General features: G+C 46.8%; 1 protein-coding gene across 6 annotated transcripts in view; it reads right to left on the bottom strand.

Moving 5' to 3' along the window:
* Positions 1-22,092, bottom strand: part of RAPH1 (Ras association (RalGDS/AF-6) and pleckstrin homology domains 1) — a 509,976-nt gene that overhangs the window by 62,732 nt on the left and 425,152 nt on the right. For all 6 annotated transcript variants that reach the window (XM_069615546.1, XM_069615548.1, XM_069615547.1 and 3 more), the window contains one exon: positions 11,194-11,353. In XM_069615546.1, coding sequence (XP_069471647.1) covers positions 11,194-11,353 — 160 coding nt within the window. The remainder of the gene's footprint in view (positions 1-11,193; positions 11,354-22,092) is intronic.

Consider the following 22,092-nt stretch of genomic DNA (forward strand, 5'->3'; position numbering starts at 1 on the left):
TTTACAGATTCTTGCCTTGTCTTTGCAGTTTTGATAAAATGTTTAGAAGATATTGGTCTTAGTACTTTGTTTGGGGACAACCTTCTAAAACTAGAGCAGAAATCTAGCTGCGTGATACCACTTATTCTAAGACACAAAGTTGGCTTTTTATTTGCATTGTTTGCAACACATCACCAGCTGTCTATCAAGGGGTCTTTTTTTTTAACCAAACGGGCGTTTACATCAATACTACAATTCAATACCTGGAATAACCATTGCATCAGAGAAAGGAAGAGTCCAAGTATTAAAGGGGGTGATGGGGGATTGTGTAATAGAAGGACTAATATGGTATGCAGTGATTTTAACAAATTAAATTACAGACAATGCTGTAATAACAATTGTTATACTTAAAAATATCGAAAAATGCATATGGAGTGGGGTAAGGGGTTAAAATGGGTGGTGCGGGAGTTGGGATGGATATAAAAGCATAGGAAAATAGCAGGTTTGGGAGGGGAACCCCCCCGCGCCCCCAAAATTAAAAGAAATAAAACATGAGATTTTTCTATTTGGTACAGTTTCGTTATTACAGCATTCTCTGTAATTTAATTTGTTAAAATCACATGTAACAGACTAATACTACTTGATGTGCATATAAAGGACATTGCAAGCCTCCTCGGAGGTCCACAACCTTAAAGAGGAACTTGGCCAAACGTGTTGCTCTATCTGGAACAAGGAAGTTGTGATGTTACTTCCTCAATAATACATTGGGCCTCATTAGGACCCAGGCGGATTTCGCGGTGCTAAATGCACCGCGAAGCACGGCGGAAAGCCGTCGATAGCGCCATGGGGGTTGGCGGATTTACCGCCCCATTCCGACCTCGGCGGAGCGGTAAATCCCCAATCCCCATTCTGCCCTTCCCCATTCCCATTCTTGCCCCATAGGGTATAATGGGAGTGGGGAAGGAGTTAATTACGCCACCGTAAAATACGGTGGCGTAATTAACAACGAGGTCCCGTAGCGCCATGGTTTTCTCCGCCTGGTAAAACCAGGCGGAGAAAACCTCCATGGCGCTAAGGGAACTCGTAGTACGGCGGACGGGTCCGCCGCGATTAGCGCTGGCGGAAACCCACTCCGCCTGGGTCCTAATGAGGCCCATTGTAACAGCTGGAAAGTGATATCACAAGGCTGGGTCACTCCAGACGACAGCACTACTTGCACCGACTGGAAGGGGTGGACTGGCCTACACACAACTCTGGAGATGACCTGGTAGACCTCTGCACCCTGTGCCTCTTTTGTGTGGTTACCCATTTTATTTCATTTCATCTCACAGGAGAAGTGTTGGGCTTGCTGAACATTTGTAATACGAAGTCACTTGACATTATTTCCAGGGCCTCCTGGTTCCCAGTCCACCCCGGCTGATTGTTGGTGGGACATTCTGCAAAGTAGCTTCAAAGTGTGGATTGCTAGTGACCCCACTAAAAACAGAACATTAAAAAGATAGTCCACCTCAGGTCACTCGAAAACCAAAACAGCCCTCGACTCCCTCTCCTCTCTCGTGGAAACAGTTCCGAGCAGGTCACACATCTTCTAAATGTGCCATATCATTGAATGAACTAGGCCACAACGAGGACTCCCCTTCTTATCCTCTAACCTGTGGAGAACTACGCGCTATACACAACCCCCGTTCACCTTCGTACGACGAGTCGGACTTCACATGCGCCAAATGGTTGTAATCCACGTTTCACCTCTCTCCAGGGACCCTCACTGACAGCCAGTAAACCATCACGGCCAGCGTTACCTGAGGGGACTTCACCCCTGCCCAGTACCGCGGGCCCCGGGTCACACCCCGCTCCACATGCCCCGTTAATCACACTTCCTTCCCAGCGCAGCCATGAGGCGCAGTTTACACTAATGAAGGCGCGTGAGGAGTGAGGTGACGGCTCGACGCCTCGCGGCTTTCACTAATAAAGCCGCTTATGGGCTGTGACAGCAACAAGATGCCACCTGCCAAAAGCAAGGAGGCGTGGGAGGGGCTGGGGGCACACCTAGGTCTTCAGCTCACGGGGCCTCGGTACTAGGGGGGGAGGGGTGCCATTACAGGCACACGACACGAGGTGGTCATTTCAAACCGAGTGCCAGGCAGGGAGCGGGGAGGCCGGTGCGAGGGGTTTGGGGGCGGAATAAAGGCCACGTGGGATCGACACCCTGAGCCAATACTAGCTAGCCCCACAGTAACCCGTCTGCATTTTGGCACTGGTTTGGTTTTTCCCCATGTAATATATGGGTCTACAAACCCCAGTATGTAAGTAGTGTTAGCTAACGTGTGATGACTGGCTGATTGCGTCACACCCGACACTGGGCCACTGTACACTGTTATGATTTTTTCACGATTGCTCCAAGGTAACTTTAAATTAGAGTGGAGATCGGAGCGCTTTAAAGTGTGCAATACATGGCCTTCTGCTAAAAGCATGCATTTGTTTCAATGTCCGAGTGCTGCAGATGGGTACTTTTCAACAGAGCACACTGCCACAACCCCAACAAATCTTTATGCAAAAGGCAGTCTTCTCCCATCTCCTCGTTCTGGTCTTCTGGCAGAAAAACAACATTTCTTACGGTTCAGCAGAAAAGCGACAATTCCCATGAAAATCTACACCACAGAGCAGCCGGGTGCAGTAGGAAATCACACGCTAAAGTTGGGAGTCTACACATGTTCAATGTGGAAATCAGGCCTTTTTGCTTTCCTGATTTCTTCTCTTTCCGCAAACGTCTCAAAACTCTTGTTTTAATAATAATAATAATTTAGCATTTATATAGCGCTTCAAACCCTCATGTATCTGAGCGCTGCTTATTTTACCCACGGTGTGTTGTGCTCATTTATCAACCTCAAGGATGAAAGGCTGAGTTTGGCCCTGCCGGGAGTCGAACCTGCGTCAGCAGGCTCTGCACAGATGGCAAAGCGAGCACTCTACTTACTGTCATATCGAACCGGCTAACTTCCCCAAATGCCGCCTCGCTTCTCTTTTAGCGCCTTGATGCCTTCTGGTCTTGTTCGCGCTCTATAAGTCTCAGTACAATACAATACAAGGGGTTATATTACTGGGTGAAATTCTGGCCTTTTCATGGCTGAATAGGAGAAAGTTGGGGTGGGAGGTTGAGGGAGGTGAGCAAGTCTGCTGGTGTTCATGTGTGCAGATCAAAAGGAAGCCGTCCCTGGGGTAAGCTTCTAGATGCATATTTAGGCATGTAAGTGGGCAAGACCCAGCACTGGGCATATCCCAAATATTTAAACTGCCACTGATGCCAGTTTGTGTGGCGACCCATGTGGGCCGTATAGAGTTATGGTTAAACATGTATTTCATTGCTGTGGTGTGGGAGACGGGCAGTACGCCGTTTATCATGCAAGTGTGTTTGTGTGTGTGTGTGTGGTGACCACTTTGGGTTCATGCACATAGTATTTAGCAGAGAGTGTTTCAATGTTATGGAGGGAGGAGGTATTTGTTACGGTGGGAGCTGGGAATGTAGTTTGTTGTTAGTATTGGCTATAGTTGAGACTATGGCCTTGGGTTCCTTTCTATCCAACTGGTCCAGTTGATGGGCATATGAGTGCACCCACAAAAAGACCTGGGTAATGTATCTGTAGCGCATTTCGCAAATACTGTAAGGCCCTAAAAGAGTCCGCGGTCTCGTTGCCAAGTCCGCTTCTCGGCCATTTGTCCCGATTTCCTCGGTGACCCTCTGGACACCTATACTCCTCCTTGTAAGGTCACTTAGAGGTCACCTAGGGCTCCTATGCACACACCACCCCTGCAGTGTAGTATATACATCAAGCTACTAAAACCTGTAACCTGCCCTTCCTTTTTACAACATTTCTTTACATTTATTTATGCTCATTAAGTCTATTACGGATCTTTCACGTGTAATAAGAGGTTTACATTTTATACAACAGTATCACAATATAATCACATAAATAAATAAATAAATAAATACATTATTATTCTATTACTTCTAAGAAACTTTTAAGTCCATTCAAATTATGTTGAGGGAAAAAACATTTTACAGTAGCTATTATTAAAGGTACATAATCACCTCTCCACATTCGTCCCCATAGAGCGTGTCTATCAGCACTCCATATCATTCACAAATTCCTTAAAATATTTATCCCCTAACTCTAGTACTTCTGGACATATTCAAAGGAGATGATCGAAGGTTTCTAGTGGTGCATTCGGTCCACAAAATCGACAGTGTTGGTCTTCTAATAGGAGGCCTGATCTTATCCCCATCATTTGTTTAGTCCGATACAGATTAAAACGTACTGTTAGAAATTGCCTTAAATTGGGGCAAGCGAATAAGCTTAAATATCCTGGGATACTACTGTGCCTACAGCCTTCCCACACAATCTCTGCATATAATTGTTACAGTTTTACTTCTGACTGTTCCGCCCAGTCAAACTTTGGTAATTTCTTTTTTAATTTCATTGGGTTCCTCGATAGTAACTGTTCATACATTTAGTTGTAGCCGAGTTTTATTACAGACATCTACAAAGTCACTCACAAACTTTGATCCCTGTTGAAAATGAGTTCTCAATCGATCTTTAAACAGTGTAGTGTCTGGTGGGTCCGATATGTTTACACACAACTGTAAACGTTTCCAAAGAATCACAGACAAACTAATCCCAATTCAATCCTAATGGCAGATACTGACACACAAGCTGGAGGAGCCAACACGGATCTCCACACCAAACCTTCCAATTTTCCCATAAGGGATTCAGTAAGATTGCAAATACATTCAAGTCCCTATATTAAACCTGGCACTACTTATTGTTTACAATATGATAAAACGGGTCACACAGCAAACCTCCCAAAGCAGATTTGTATTCTTTTTAGTTGGGCTAGCTACGGCGTCAGTTAAGTCTCGGCCTCCTCTCAATGACCCCTTTATTAGGTCTCGCCATTAATTGGAAATCCAAGTAGATCAGTTCCTTTCACTAAGGTAATTGGATCTTTTCCAACATACCAGCTGTGACGCCTCCTTGGTGTTGAGCCCATAAAATGAGATCTAACCGCATTTTTTCCCTTTTAATGATGAGATCATTTTGTTCCGTGTACTTCACTAAACAGTCCAGGCTAGGCTGAAGAACCATAGGTGCATAGTTGAAGACCATAATGTTTTCGGCAAAAGCCAGCCAATTAATTCTTAATTTACCCACTTAGCCCGGGAAGGAACTAACCCCCGTGAATGCTTCTCCCAAGTCAGACAGATTTAGATCGAATAGGGTTGGGGCCAACACGCATCCCCCCTGTTGGATGTCCCTCCCGGTATGAATCTTATCGGTTACGTCCCCTTCCCAGGTAAATCTCACTTGAACCATTGTTTCAGTGTTTAGCATCTTTAGGAGTTTTAAAATGCCATTAGGAATTGTCGGCGTACTTAATTTCCTCCAAATTGTGTTTCTATTAATAGTAGCATAGGTTCCCGAGAAGTCAATACTTGCAAAGTACATCCATATTCCTAGCTTTGCTTAAAACATTGACACTATTAGGCCATTCAGGGTCGTACCTTGATCTTGCCTAAAGCCTGTTTGATTTAGACAGGCATTTAGTCTGTTGCCCATTTTTGAATTTCTTTTAGAAGTGGTACTGAATACACCTTGCTACACACATCCAATAATGTTATTAGGCAGTAGTTGTTTGGTTCCCTTCTTGATCCCTTCTTAAAACATGATACAATATTGGCAGTGTGCCATGAGTTAGGCATTGCTTATTCCATGCTTATCGTATTAAACAATGGCCACAGTATTTCTGCCCATAGAATAGGATGTTCTTTAAGCATAGTTGTGGGAATAACATCAGGGCCTGCAGCTCACAAGGTTTTTTTTAAAACTTTTTAATTTGAAACTCTAAATCCTCCTGATTAATACTTAAGGTCCATTCTTGATTAGGCTCCAATAGCAATCCAAGCATTGATTCCCTGGGGCTCTTCATAATAACTTTCCAATTTTTCCTTTGGTGATGGATTTAACTGGGCAGTTTTGTTTGTATCCTCCATTGCATTTATACAGGCCGAAAATAAAGTTGAACTACTGCATCTCAGGATATGTAGCATATGTTGGCTGTCTCTATTTAATAGCGCAGTTTTATAACAGTGCATCCAATTTTTGGAATTTTTCTTGAAGATTTCCTTTTTTTCTTTAGTTCTTCATCCGTTCCCATTTTTTAAAATTAATTTTAATTCACGACTTAGTTCACCTTTTCATACTTTTCACTAATGATTACACGAGGTGCCTCTTTCCTACTGGTTTTTTAACACCCAAGGCAATCTTCCTGGGATCTGGCCAGAAAGGGTCCAAGAATCTATACAAGGAGTCAGGCTCTAAGAGTATCTTCCTTTCAGACCTGCCCAAGCTGACCCAGTTTAACCTTCTCCTGGTCTTCTGGGAATTCCATTTGCTTTTGGAGTTTGTCCGTTCCATTTATCGGTCCCTTCTCACTTTTTTCCGTTTCCTCCTCTGTAATGTATTTTTAGTTGGAGTATGCCATGGCCAATTTCTCCTGGTTTTATCATTTCCATATGGGTGCACTGCATGAATATTTGTCTTGTTACAAATATAATCCAATTGGGTTGGAATATGGTGACTCGTGCACTGCCTATTAGTAAACTGACAAAAGGATTAGACAATATATACAACTGCTGAGTTGCAGACAAGTCTTCACAAAAATACAATTTAGTCTTGTTGTGATCAGCCGACACGTTTTCGACCACACAGGTCGTTCTGAAGGCCTTTTTTTCTTATAACCTCAGTATAATAACTACGTGTGACTGCCGTCACGCGAATGATAAATACGCAATGATGTTGTAGACGAATTCAGAGTCAGACCTGTGGGGAGCAGCGGCAGGCAAACTTGTAATTTGCTGGCCCGGAAACAAAGGTGCAGGTAAGCTTACCGGCACCCTTGTTTCGGGACCAGCAAGGTCGTAACGAGGCCCCATGTATTATTTCTGGAGTGCTTGAGTTTTCGGTGGCTGGTGGAGAGCCAGGTCTTGAGTGCACTCTGGAAAGTGGGGTGGTCCTGCAGTGTGTGGATTCTTCTGGGAGTGGAGTTCCTAAGTCTGGTCGGCGTGACAGCAAATTACGAGCTCCTTTTTCCCGCTGTAGCGAGGTACTTCCAGTATCAGGGTATGGCTGGGTCTTAGGGGCCGTGTTGGGCTGTAGGACGTGATTTCTCTTGCATGAATTCTACCACACCACCTGGTAGGGCCCGGTGGGCGATGCTGAATGCTGGGAATTGTAGTCTTCACTTGGCAGGCAACCAGCGTAGGCTAGGCGGGTGCCTTCATTGAGGAATTTTATAGGTAGTGCCTCCCCTTGTGGAGGCCCTTTCACTGCAAATCACTGACATCCTCTCAAGCTGCAGCAAATTGGTGGCATCAAGAAGGATTTTTTGTCGGAGCATCACAGGGCACACACCTTTGGGATCTAGCATCGTAATTTGCCGAGGTATTGGGAGCGATTCACCCACAAAGAACATCTTTGTGGGTGAATCAGAGTGTTCTGCATGCGTTACACAATCAGACCGGGAGCAACTAGAGAGATTTCAGAGCTGTGGCAAGCCAATGGTATTTTATAGAGTGCTGAAAGCGCTCAACAAGAAAACAGGAGGCACAGTCCTGCTCAGCCAAATCAGATGAAGGCAACTGAGTGAGCGAGTGAGTGCTCACTCAGTCTAGACTTCTGGGCCACCTGGAGGCAGACATTTTGGCTCAGTACATTTTAATTTGTGATGAGCCGGCTAAAGGCGTCTTGGATTTTACTTATACCCCAGCTTCAGCGTTCGACAAACCCAGGCTCCCGTGTGATGCGAGCAGGGATGGAGCGAGCTGCTCAAGGCTGACTGGGGGCACTCCCATCCACAAGCAATGCCGGGTGTACAGGCAGGCAGGCGTGCCTCTGCTCAGAATGAGGCAGGCTCCGGCAGGGGCGCGCCTGACCAAACTAACAGCACATTGGCTCAATTCAACCATGTTCTAAGAAGCCAGAAAGTTGCAGGCAGGGAGTTGGGATAAAAAGGATGCTTGCTCCAGTAGTTAATATGCAGCCCTGTCCATTAAATCATTCACATTCCCCATCGGCATCGCAAGGATGTCCTGTTTATCATCAGCAGGCGGGTGATCACTGGAGACGCTTCCGTCCCTGCCTCGGGCGCTGAGAGAAGCGGGGCGTGCGTCCACGCTGCACTTAGGAGGGCCTTGGAGCGCCACAGGGGGCAGTGGCTGAGTTTCAGGCACTCACTGCAGTCGCAGAGGCTGTACCAGCCCACCACAGGCAACAGACAGCAATGGGGCTTAGGTTTTACTTGTGTCATTTTTAGAGCATAGTGTGGACAGTCACCCTGTGCCTTACCATCTGGCACTTTCACAGGCACAGAAGGGGGGGAAGGCACAGAAGGGGGGGAAAGCACAGAAGGGGGTATAGAAGGGGGAAGGCATGGAAGGAGGGGACGGCATGCCAGGTGGAAGGGGGACTGCATGGAGGGTTTAAGGCATGGAAGGTGGAAGTCATGATGGACAGACCAATGGAGGAAAGGGGGATGAGATTGGGAGAGGGCGGTTTGGCAAGTGTGTTACAGGGATGGGGAGGAATGTATGGAGGGAGAGAGGAGGGAGGGAGGGATGGAGAAGGGGCAACGCAGGAGGGATGAGGGGAATGGAGCAATAGGCACATCTCGGGGAATGGGTGAAGGGACAGGGATGGATGGAGAAATGGAAAGAGGGGTTGACAGTGACAGATGGCTGGGGATGGATGGAGGAATTACAGGGGAGGTGCAGGGAGGTGTGTGGAAGATGACCATAGCTGCTTGGTGAGTCACCTGAACTATGCATCCAGCCAGCTACAGTGCTAGTCAAGAGTCTGTGTGGAGCGACTGCAGTTGCTTGCATGGTAGGGAAGCCTACATTGCTGCGGAAAAAGCTGTCTGGTTCTGCGTTCCAAGGACGTTTGCAATGCTGTGACCCATGCTGTTCATTTTTAATGTGGGGGAAGCTACTCTTGGTCGACTATAGCTACCATATAAGGCGTCATATGGCATAACAGGGCAGCCTCCAATGATCTCTGCCTCAACACCTGTAAAACTGAGATCCTTCCCATTGGGACCACTGCTCCCTGCCTCTTCCATTCGCTTTGGCCTTCCTCCTTGGGCTCTCTCCATGCGCCTTCAACTGAAGCCACAAACCTTGGAGTCACCTTCGACTCCTCCCTTTCCTTCCTCCCTCCTCCCACTCATGCAAGGGGGAGGCATGCCAAGAAGTCCAACTATCAGATCTTGGCTCTCAAAGGAATTCTAACTTTTCTCACTTTCCCTCAGAGGCTCAATGTGACTCAAGCCCTGGTTCTCTGTAGATTTGACTACTATAACAGCCTCCTTCCGAATCTTCCTTCTTCCACTCTGCGACCACCCCAGCTTATCCCGAATAGTGTAGCGAGACATATCCTTGGCCTTGAGCCCAGGGACTGAACTCTCATGCACTAAAAAGTCTTCACTGGCTCCAGCTTGCTGCACAAATTAAATTCAAATCCCTCTGCATCAGCCAGAAGCCTGTCTGGGCCCTGGGACCACACGATCTTCAACTTTATCTCACTAAATGCTCTCCTTCTAGACCACTATGTTCCTCTGGCACCAACTCTCTGTGTGTAAAGCGTTTTGCTAAACAGAGAGTAGGTGGTTGCTCACTTTCCTCTGCGGGCGCCCTCCTATGGAATAGCCTTCCCCTCCCACTGCGCCTTGAGCAGGATCTTCTCATATTCCAGAAGCTCCTTAAGACTTTCCTCTTTTCCTCCTCCTTCCCTTTTCTCCTCTGCTAAACCCACAGTTGCTGCAATCCGTGTCCTGGTCCCTTATGCATCTTCAGGGCCTTGACCTCCCACACCAGTTCTGCCCAGCTCCTGTCTATCCACAGCACTTTGCATCTGCACACCCTCCGCTCTGGAGACTCGCACTTGCACCTCCTGCGGCCTAGGCCTTTTAGCACGCTACATTCCCAGCACTTTGCCCATGGCTCACCCATAGGCTCGGACTCCCCAGCACTTACTCCCTTTTCCTTTCTGCACTTGCACGTTCTGAATACTCACAAGGCACAGTAGGTTCGTCCCCTCTGCTCTTAAATATTGTGTTGTAATGCATTTCCCACTCTCCCTCCCTACCCCGTGGGCGCTTTTGAAACAGCATATTCTTATTGTATAAGGGCCTAGCAAGTAAACAATAAATAAAATAAATACACATTTGAGGATACACTTGTTATATGATGGGTGCATGTGGGCACAAGAGGCTGCACATTGCATATAATAAATATACCTTGCTCATGATGATTTAAGTGGCATAATATGGCAGTACTAGGGCAGAGGAGGTTGTGTATGTAACGTATGTCAGCACCTGCATCTATGAGGCTGCACTTTGCATATAGCGCCTATAGAGGATAGGCTATGCTTTACATGGACTAAGATGGCAGCACTTGGGGTTTGGGGGCTACAGTGGGGCATGTGAAGTTACTCCTTGCCACGAGGACTACATCACGCTTTTGAGGTTTGACCTGCCGTTAGATAGCAACACCTGGACATCTGGGAACCTGGTGGCACCAAGGCATATGAGGCTAAACCTTGCATAGGGGCACAATTAATGGCATCAGACGGCAGGAACCACACTTTTGATACTTCATTTGCCATGCAACATGTGAACGTGAGGTACATCTTGCACCCCATCACTCACCCTGGCATGTGAGGCTATACCTGGGTACATGAGGCTGGGCTTGGCATATTCTAGCCGCGGTGTCTGGACACGGAACACAATATTTAGCATCGAAAAAACTAGACCTTGAATGTGCGGCTGTGGTTTCCACGTTTGGTCTGGAGTGCGGGTTAAGAGCGATCATGAAGCGGGCATTAAAAAGGGATGGTCATCAACAATACGTTAAAGATGAGGGAGTTACAGAGTGCCAAGGCACAGGCATGGAAGGGCCCGAGGGCAGAGCACCGGGGGACACCAGTGCACATGCCCGGCGGGCATGCCACTGAGGAATGTGCAAATACTTCTAGGTGCACAATACCACACCATGGGACTTGGGCCCCAGTGCTCCGCCATCGAGGAAGCTTGACGTAATGTGAATAAGTTGGCCTTCGGGCACTGCTGGCCATGCTGGGGGAGGCAGCCCGCAGGAGGACTCACCCATTTGCAGCTCATTGATGGTCTCCACGAGTGACCAGTCCAGGCTGAAGCCGCAGTGGGATTTGTCCATCAGGTTGTCGAGCACCTGCCGCACCGTCTGCCGCTCGTCCACCATCATCGTCTTGGAGCTGTCATCGGACATGTGCACGCGAATCACAAGCTGGGGAGGGCGAGAAGCAAAGAGTTACATTGCAAGGTGCACAGCAGGCGTCAAGGAAAGGAATCGCAGCTCAAGTCACTGCCATAGTGCATAGCAGGGCCCTCTGCACACTGGAAAACGACAGCCAAATGCTCGCCCGCTGAAACAGCAGCCACACCTTCCAAGCCACATCCTGGAGTTCTGTGCAGGCTTTCACACTAGTACAACTCTGTTCCACAGCATTACAAGTTGCAAGCCTTCACAATAAAAGCACAAACAGTTCAGGTGGTGAACAGGTAGCGAACAAGCACTTAAAGATGAGAGTGGCGAGCACAGGGAAAAAAAAAGAAAAAAAAAAAACACAGCAGGGACCTTGGTCCCACACAAATGATGAACCTTTCATACCCAGAGAAATCACCCACTCTTGCAATTAGGAACAGGTCATTACTGTCATCTGCACTCTGTGGTTATTACATTTAATTTTTGGAGGGTACTGAAAAAGGGGCTTGGGGGAGCAAGCATTTGTATGCCTAACAAAACAAGTGCAAATAAAGGTCCATCCTGGAAGGAGTGATGGGTGCTCTAGGGAGAGCCGGTTTTTGCTTTACGTAGCGGTCACGGTGCCAACGAGTATTGTGGAAGGTCAGGGAGGGAGGCTGTGAGCAGGCGGGCGGGTCGCGTTTGCCGAAGCTCAGAGTCCGGCTCAGTTCCGGCAAATCCAGCGTTCTGAGCTTCCCCAATTGCAGAGGCATAGCCAGCTTTGTCTAACAAGTGGGGCCTCAAGCAAATGTAGTTGGGCACAGCACAGTGACATTTAATAATTGTTCTTCTATAACACGCTTAATACCAGAGACAAGTTCTAAGCGTGAGGCCAGGTTTCGAAACTGTGTTGCTATGCGTAGGTCTTGCTTCCAAGACTAACGAGTTTCCCCTTAGCTATACTCAGGCATGCTGCTGAGTGGGCATTTACAGATTTTGGGTGGGCCTCGCCTGCTCAGGCCCTATCCTGTCTATGCCTCTGCCCAGTTGGTGGAGGCAGGTGCTGTCGGTGCCTATGACCCGTAATAATCATTAACCACTGTGCATTTTTTAATATTACATGTTAAAAAAATATAAGCGTTCCATTGGTTGAAATCCCTAAATCCGTGAAATGGTGCGGAAAGAAAAAATTGTCTCGCAACCAATATAACAAATATACCTTTAATGGCGTGTCAATCACAGGAGCGTTACATTGACTTCTTGCTAGTTCTTGGACTGGTTGAGTATTGCATGGAAAAGGTCGTTTGTTACACTAGAAAACATATGGAAAGCAAGTAGTTTGACATTGGTGTATGCTCCTGATGGTGTGTAGTAAACATGGTAGAAAGACTTAATTTATGTCACCAGAAGGTGGGGTTTAAAAAGTGGGTGGGTTTTAACCTCTACGTTCCATCATAAGCAACTGGATTTGTTTGATGCAAAGGTCCACTGCCCGTCAAACAAAGGGGCTGATTAAACTGACTCAGAGCTGTTCCCCGATATGCCCAGCCAACTATGTACACCGAGACACTTATACAGGTATGGAGACCGACATGCATGGTACATTTCTAATTGGAAGACCAGCACATATATGTTATCAATATAATACAAAGGAAACATTTAAATCAAAGATTTGATTTTAGGCAGCAGAAATTCCTCCAGCAAATCGAATATTTCCTTGCAATCCTCCTGTCTGTTTTGACCAATCGCTCTTTGCAAGAGCACAGACTCCTCAACATCTTTCCACCACATGGTTTTGCGTCCAGAAGTAAACGGCCTTTGCATTTTGGAAAAACGAACAACTGTTGCAAATAGCGAATTGCGTTCTTCTCTGTAACATCCCCACCAAAGACCACAGCCTAGGAAGAACGCGCCCTAGTTATCCAACGACTGCTTGCCAAGACGGACGGAGGGCATTGCAGGTTACAAAGAGATTTCAATTCAAGCCCTCTCCCAAGCACCCGCAGGAAAGCATCCTTTGGCACCATGGTGTACATCTGCATCATCGCATCAAAGCCTGCCCCAGTCACACCACCCCCCCCTCAAGTTCCTCTGCCACTGCAATATAGCTTAATCATCCCCATCCCCATGTAACTGGTTGAGCATCAATCAGCAACCCCCCATCAAATACCCTTCTATGTTCCAATCTGATCATCCCATTTCTTATCAAAAGCTTGCACCAGTGTGCACTGACAACAGGCGATCTAGAAGGGAGAACCTTTTCTCCCAATACTGAAGAGACGACTGGGGGCCTCCAAAGTGCTGCGTACATGTACATCCCGACATTGTCAAAACACCTTTCATGGCAATCCTTCTCTCATGCTTGATAAACTGTTGTGCACTGCTCACAAGATGGCCCCCAACAGGTCATGGCGACACTACTGCTTCCTAGAATGTCATTGTTAGCAGACTTCCTCTGCCTGGGTCTAGCAAAATAATCTGGTTATTCAACCCGTCAGCCTTACAATGATTCCTTGTTCTTCTAACTATCTTCTGAATCTGTATATTATCTGTAAATGTTTCCTTGTTCTTGCACTGCCTAATACCTGCCCTGTTTGCATTTATTATGTTGTATCCTAAGTGATGCGCCTGCATGCCCTCGGGCCAGGTGCGCTATATAAATAAATAAAATACAAATGTCCCTAAACTTGGGAAGGTGTAAATCACATTGTGCTTTAATCTCGTCAAACACTTCCCAGCCCATTCTGGCGTCTTACTATCCCAAATGAATAGTTACATTTTCTAAATATGTGTAAGGTTTACAAAAAAAAAAAAAAAAAAAAAAAAAAAAAAAAAAAAAAGAAGAGTGCTGCATTGAGGAGGGGGAGCTTCTGAAACAATATAGAATTCTTGGTATGGTCACCAACGCACTTTATCTGACCCTCCCTAGGAGGTACAGCTTTAATCCTGCCCATTTCTTTGTGATTTATTCCAGTCTGGCCCACTTTCCTGTTGTAAATTATGTCCAACATCACCTCGCTGCACCCCCACCCGTTCCCGTCCCTCCGCAGCATAAGGTCTAGTTCCAGGTACCTACTTCTTGGAAGCCCTTTCACCCAATTCCTGGTTCCAATACATGCAGATGGACCTATTATCCAATCAATATCCTGACACCGCTGACAATTCCCTAACAATCGTTTCCATCTTCTTGTTCCTTGTTAATATGTAGAGAGATGGAAAGTAAATTGTCTCCATAGAGCAGAAAATGAACATCAAATCCTTTATGCCAAAATCCCTCCAATTCTTTCCGGTTCTCAGAGGTGTTGCTAGGGGGGGGGGGCTAAGAGGGATATAGCCCCTGGTCTTTTGGTTGTAGCCCCGGATAGAATCTCAGGAGCTAAAACCAAAAGGCTAGTTAGCCCCCAGTCCCGACGGTTCCAAACACCAGCGTAGCCCCGGGTCTTTTCCAGACCTAGCAACTCCCCTGCCAGTTCTCATTAGTTCACCCTACTAAAAACCAGGGGAGACTGAGGGCACCCGTTTCTCTTACTATTTGGAACTCATGGGCCAACTACCTATTCATTATGAAAGATCTTGGCTAAACGTTTAGTAAAAGCATTTCAAGTTCTCATGTGTTCCACACTAACATCCATATTGGACATTGTTGCCCACAGTTCCAATGGACTTAGTGGAGGGCCTTCACTGTTCCCATGCAGACAGCAGGCACGGGACATCTATGCTGAAGGCCTATTGGAATGATGGCAGTGAGGCGTGCCTGCACCCGGCTGTGCGGACCCCAAAAAGGCCACGTGCAGCCTCTGCCAATCTTCTAGCTGGTATCTTAAGGGAGGGCTGTGCATAGCTGTGGAGCCATACCTTGTAAGCATGGTCACTATTACATCTCCGGACCACAAATCCAGTGCTTTCATAACCCTCATTACACGGTGGCGAGTCTTCACTTAAATGGGGGCGGAGGGAGGTCATCATGTCTAATTCCTTATACAGATGCCCTCTGAGCCTGTGGCAATTCCATGCTGCCACCCTGGAAGGGCCCGCATAACATCCTCTTGTGCAATTCTTGCTTCAACTATATTATTTTGACGCTCTTTCATGGTGTGCAATTGAAAACATCGATTGGAACCGACTTAATTTTGACTCCTGGAACATGTTCGCATAAACCTCCATTCGTCTTGGTGGTGTATCATCCCAACGTATTTTTTTTAATCTCCCCAACGAGTCTCTTCCCTTCTTTCCTTTTCATTTGCAAGGAAAGCCACCCTTCCCTTCCATTGCCCCTCCTCATTGTACTGCTGGACCTTTCCCATTAGCTGCCAATGTCCACTTCATCCCCACATCCTCCACTGCCTTTCCAGCTCCTACGTCATCTTGTTTACTCCATTCAAGCGCAGACTTAGTCCCTTTAATCGAATTGTAACTGGCAGCGAAGTCAGTCTGATAATAGCAGCTATGACATTTTTGGAAGAAACGTTGAATAACCTTCCATAAGACTGGTGCTATAACCGTCGTCCTGTTTCTCATTTGATTTCAATGTAGTGAAAGTGATTGACGCTGTTGGAAGTTAATAACTGAATGCGATGTGATCTGTATTTAAAAAGTTTGTAGAAACCAATAAAAATGATTCCCTTTAATAGCGCCTCCTCCCTTTGCTCGTGGCGCCCTAGGCTTCAGCCTGCAGTGCCCCCCCAGAGCACACTGGCATCTGATCAGCCACCATTACATATGTGCAACTCGAGAAATGCGGGGTGTGTTTGGATCATCTGAAGCGATGGTCATGCGAGGGGAGCAGTGTCTAATTGCTCGGGTTGCCGTTCCAGGCTCCCTACATAATGCACATATTCTCTGTGTATTACGGGCAATACTTCATAGGTCGGGCATCAGACCTGTTAGTTGTGGGGTTTGAAGCGATTGTGCAATACGCCATTCAGATTTGCACAAAAATAAAATGTTTGTGAAATAGTACTGTGGTCATGATTCAAACTGAAAAAAACGATAGAAATTTCCAGCACTGTCACAGCAGCTACACACTGTCACAACGTAACACAAGACATTTCAAATCCCTCCGCGCAGCCAGGAAAAAGAAGAAAACACATGTCTTAACTTAAACCCACTGGCCAACCAATCTAAATTGTGCTTACTTTATGTATTTTTACTACAAAACAGTGACTCTGCTTCGCTAGCTTTCAAACAGCTGTCTTCAATGAAGGATGTTTCAGGGGACACTAAACCATGTACTTTAAAAATGAAACACCATGTACTTTTAAAAATGGTGCCACCAGCGATCATTTGACTCATGACATCACCAAAGATGTCACTATGGTCGCCCACCAGGGGCGCTAGGCTAAGGGCGGCATTCCTTGCAAACATAACCCACACAAAACACTACACCCACAGACCCCAAAGGGCAAAAACTGCTGGACACTGACGCAGTACGAGGAGGGGGGGGGGGCAGTATTGCTAATCTTCACCAGTGAGTCATCTAGTCCCTTGCTTGATGCTCGTTATGTATTGATTCTATTCTGAGTTCACATCCATGGGGGGGGGGGGTGTGTGGTGTGAGAGAGAGAGTTCCACTTGCCATTTTGAGGTGCTTTGCGTTCTTTTGACGGCCTACATCTTCGACCCATGTTCACCTACTTGCTTTAAAGTTTCTAAAACACATATGCAGATCACGATTAATTTGTTTGCCGGCCGTCAAGGAGGTAGAAGTTACAGGGGCAGTTCCCAAAACTGCTTTCTCGCCAGTCAAACACCGATTGGGGTTGAAAAGTAACATTATTACAACGGCGGGTCTCCAAATTGGACGCATGGGCTTGCTGCAATCTGTGTGCTTTTTTTTGTGTTGCAATGTCGACATTCCATTAAGCCGTTTGGCAAATGAAGCTGTATAGCAATGCATGTGCAATATAAAACCACAAGATGGCAGTGGTGCAGCTTGAAATGAAATAAAGTTATAAATCAGCGACTTCGCTACCTCTAGTTGGTCACATGTTTAGTTGAATATTCCCAGTCGTGACAATGCGGAATTCTCGATAAAACGCACACATGCATCCTTAAATAGCCCTTTACTTTCAGATCTCTGTCAAGTAGAGATTAGCTCCTCCCATACTTGGCATGCACTGGGTGTCTGGAATCGGCCCCTTCAGCCATTTTAGGATTAGTGTCTGAGAACGTGAGTACAGAGCACTCTGGGATAGGTTTGGCAGGTGGTAGATACATCTCTTAAAGAGACCAAGCCCAAAGAACCAGATTAACCTCTTGCCTTCTCTATCTGCAGGTGGAGCTGCATTGGAGCCTGGCTTAAATTATTTTTCGCGCAGCAGTCTTGGTTGGTGTCCAGTGATAAAGTCGCCTGGGAAATGGCCGCCAGGGGACGATATTTCCCAATAAATGCACCCTCATTAAAATAAAACACTTTCCACAAATATTCTACACCAGGAGTTTATATTATACAATGATACCCCTCGTAGAATATTTGGGTAGGGTGACTAGACGTCCCAGTGTTCCCGGGGCAGTCTGAGGAAATCTCCCTCCATCCCGGGAGTTTTTTCATTTTAGAAACCCTGTCTGGGGTTTGCATGGTTGGGTGGTTACGGTAATGAAATTTGTAATTTTTTTCACAATACTTTCAGAATTTTGAAGTCGGAGCAATGGCTCGAACTCCCAACCTTTCAGATACAAGTCACAACACTTACTGACTGTGCCACAGAGAGTGGCTTGGAAATAAGTGTACAGCAAGCAATGTTATATCAATTGGAGAAAACCCCTGGTTTGAATTAATATGCCAAGATTCACAGTCAAAACTGCACAAATGAGATCATATAGAGTTTATAGAAAGGAGAAGTGCTGGAAATATGGTTGGGTGGTGGTTGTGTGGGCGTGTTGGGGGAGGGGCGGTAATTGGTCGGCTGCGATGGGGTAGTCCCTCTTATGTTGCTGGTTATCCCCGTTTTTCGTTTTGGAAATCTGGTCACCCTATATTTGGGGGAGGTATGTTAGGGGTCAGGGAAAAAAAGTCGCCTACCTGCTGACTTTTTCTAGGCAACATTATCACATGAAACCTTCTGGTGCTGCATAATTTTCAGGTACTGGTATCCCAGACTAACTCTGATTCTGCACTGAATATAAATATACATAATTGTATATAATGTATAAATGTAACCAAATCTGTATTGTCCTATTGCATTGATCAACACCAACATTGTACTGGATTTTGTCTGCAACTATGCTGTGATATCTCAGGGTCTGGGCGTATAACACATGTAATAAAAAAAATAAATACGTGTGATCTAGCAGTAGTGCAGCTTTAAAATAGTTTGTAATCCTGAATCCCACTGCTTGAGAGGTGCCCGAGTGCCAAAAATAACCGAACATTCGCCACCAAAAAGGGTAAATATTGATTAGTGGTTCGAATCGGTGTCTACGTTTCTACAAGAAAAATACCATTTCCCCATTCAGACTGATTTTATAATGCTCTGTTGCTCTGAAGTGAGGTCATTATGTGGGCAGAATCTCCCTGAATAGGGCCCAGTTTCTGATTTAAAGATGGGCTCTGCACCTTAATCCCCCGATGGCCTGTCATGAAAGGGTCTTCACGAGAGGGTCTTCCTCATAGATGCAGACCCATCGCTTGGAGTTATTGTGGCTCCACACCGTAATCCCCCGATGGCCTGTCATGAAAGGGTCTTCACGAGAGGGTCTTCCTCATAGATGCAGACCCATCGCTTGGAGTTATTGTGGCTCCACACCGTAATCCACCGATGGCCTGTCATGAAAGGGTCTTCACGAGAGGGTCTTCCTCATAGATGCAGACCCATCGCTTGGAGTTATTGTGGCTCCACACCGTAATCCACCGATGGCCTGTCATGAAAGGGTCTTCACGAGAGGGTCTTCCTCATAGATGCAGACCCATCGCTTGGAGTTATTGTGGCTCCACACCGTAATCCACCGATGGCCTGTCATGAAAGGGTCTTCACGAGAGGGTCTTCCTCATAGATGCAGACCCATCGCTTGGAGTTATTGTGGCTCCACACCGTAATCCCCCGATGGCCTGTCATGAAAGGGTCTTCACGAGAGGGTCTTCCTCATAGATGCAGACCCATCGCTTGGAGTTATTGTGGCTCCACACCGTAATCCACCGATGGCCTGTCATGAAAGGGTCTTCACGAGAGGGTCTTCCTCATAGATGCAGACCCATCGCTTGGAGTTATTGTGGTTCCACACCGTAATCCCCCGATGGCCTGTTAAGGGTATTCATGAAAGGGTCTTCCTTATTTATAGGTACCGACCCATCGCTGGAAGTCAGTTTCCCTTGTAGTCTGTTGTTGTCAGAATGGCCATCCATTTGAAATCACATTTCTACTTTTCTTGGATGGAGGTGATGTTCTAGGTCCCCTCTGTGTTGATGGCCACCTTTGTTGCTGCTTTACCTCCCAAGGGACTTTGCTTATTCGAACAGTTTTTTGGATTTTACCTGCTTTTGGGTTGGGAACATTTCAATTGACATTTCGGAGTTTACATGTTGGAACTTGGCCTTCAAAATGTTCAAGCAAGTTCTTTCGACTACTCTATGTTCAGAAAGGTGTTTTTTGGGGGGCTGGGGGAGGGAGGGGGAATCTTCTCATTGCCAGATCTGATAGAATTTGAGGGTGGCGGCACAAGCATATCAGTGTGGCTGCACACCTGTCGCGTTGAGAGGACATTTCTGTCCTAGCTCTTTGGTAATCTACTTTGTGGGCAAATGCCAGCTTGATGCTCTTAGCTCTTCTATGAGGGTCTTTTGCATGTTTCAGAGCCTCTGGCAGCCCATTACCATTCGTGCTGAAATGTCACGCTCGCTGTTGACAGGGCAGAGACGCCAAATGGTGCATGCCAGGGCCCTCATGTCTGGCAGCAGGTTTGCTTTTCTTAGCCCTGGCCCCCCTCTCAGCAGTCCTGGGCTGCTCCCCTGCCCGCTTCACCTCGACTCCTCCCTTCCGCATCACTGGTACCTGGTCTTGCCACCACTCTTATCCCAAATCCTACCCGCCCATCCATCTGTGCTCATAATCTGCCCTATTCTGTTGCTTCTCCATCTTGATTTCTGATTGTTTTTTCTTTACATCCTTTTGTAGGGTGTTCTTTGTATTGACTACGTTTAGTGTTAGCCCCTCCCCCAAATGGTCAGCATCCTACTCAGCTGATAATAGGCTTGGCTGGCAGCCATGTTGGTTTCAGGTCTCCAAAATGGCTACACACGGGTCCGCCACAGTCCATTCCACATAACTCCATACCCAGACTGGTTCTCCTTCCACATGAGGTCTGCTCACCGCCAAGCATTGCCACTTGTGAGCTTGGAGCCCCCACAGGTTATATATAATGCGTGCACTCCAGAGTTAGGGATGTCCCCACTATGACCAAAGCATTGAACTCTGGGCTGTGGTCGCGTCCGCATCTCAGAAGCAGAACCTCTGGATAGCGAAAGGGTTATGGGCTCCTCAGGGTTGCACATGATATCAAGGAAATCAAGGCACAGACCCAGTGATGGGGGAGCTCTCTGCAGAACCCCTCTGGTGCTGCCTAGGAGAAGCTCACGGCTCCGGTTTTTTAGCCCTGGCAGGTTCCGTGACCCGCAGGGCACTCTCACTTCTGGTGACCAATGTGCCCAGAGTTTGTTACACATACCAGTACGAGCAGATTGTGGATCAGTGAACAACGGAACACCAAACGTCTCATGACTCTTCCTTCCATTAGCACTCCAGGCAAGCCTCTCCCCGCCGACATCTTCCCCCCATCCTCCATCCCCGTTTTATTTTCTTTATCAACCCCCGCTCACTGGAACAAAGGTTTCCTAACTGCGAACTTTCATATGTGAAGAAAGACTATGTGCATGTAATTAACTCTAAAGAGGACTCCACCCCCCTAACGTACGAGTAAAGAACCTAACTTTAAGATGGCCGGAGGTTGTGGCGTTGGGCTGACCCAGGTATCCTGGCGAGGCTGCCAAGAGAAAATAGAAAACCTGCATTTGACGTAGAAAACAACCATCATTTTAAGGGCCTATAAAATATGTACATATGTAGTGTATTTAGTGACTATTCCTGGTCTGACATCAGGGAATATTCAACAAAACCTAGGAATCTAGAAAAGACCGTCCACTGTAGAACCAGATCCTCGTACACAATGATGCCCCTACACTCGGGGGTGCCCTGTCCTAGGACTCGACTCTGCTGTGCCACACCACATCAGCCAACCTAACGCCATTTGGAAAGAGTCTGACCCCATACCACTGACCAGCTGCAATCCAAAACGAGAATGCCGAATACAGAGATTACTGGAGTTGAAAGCCCACACGACTCAAATTGGGCCAAAAGCTGATTTCGACCCTGTATCCAGTCAAGTAATCAATGAACCCCACTTTTGGGCTCCGAGAGCAATGCAGCAAGACCACGGTCAGCTTAGGAAAGCTCGTCTCCTAGCAAGACTAAGAAAACCAGGACACTCCGACAGACGCCCTTTTCCTTTCTATCAAGGAAGTCCCATTGCAGGAAAATGTTCTTACCGACAGCCGGGCAGAGTGACAACAACCATTTGGCGATTTGAATAGCGCTTCATGCTCACCCGCATCTACTAATCCATATCAGCCCGTTGTGGTACTCGATTTTTTAATTTATTTAGCATTTGTAAAGCGCGCCAGCCCCGTGGGTGTCTGGGCACTGGAGCGATTCATCAGCATTTGGGAGGATCATGGATCGAGTCAGCCCTCTCCCCCCACAGACCATCGTCCCGTTCCCAAGGAAGGTGCA

The sequence above is a fragment of the Ambystoma mexicanum genome, chromosome 9 (assembly GCF_040938575.1).
Source record: "Ambystoma mexicanum isolate Mex_15411 chromosome 9, UKY_AmexF1_1, whole genome shotgun sequence".
Lineage (NCBI taxonomy): Eukaryota > Metazoa > Chordata > Amphibia > Caudata > Ambystomatidae > Ambystoma > Ambystoma mexicanum.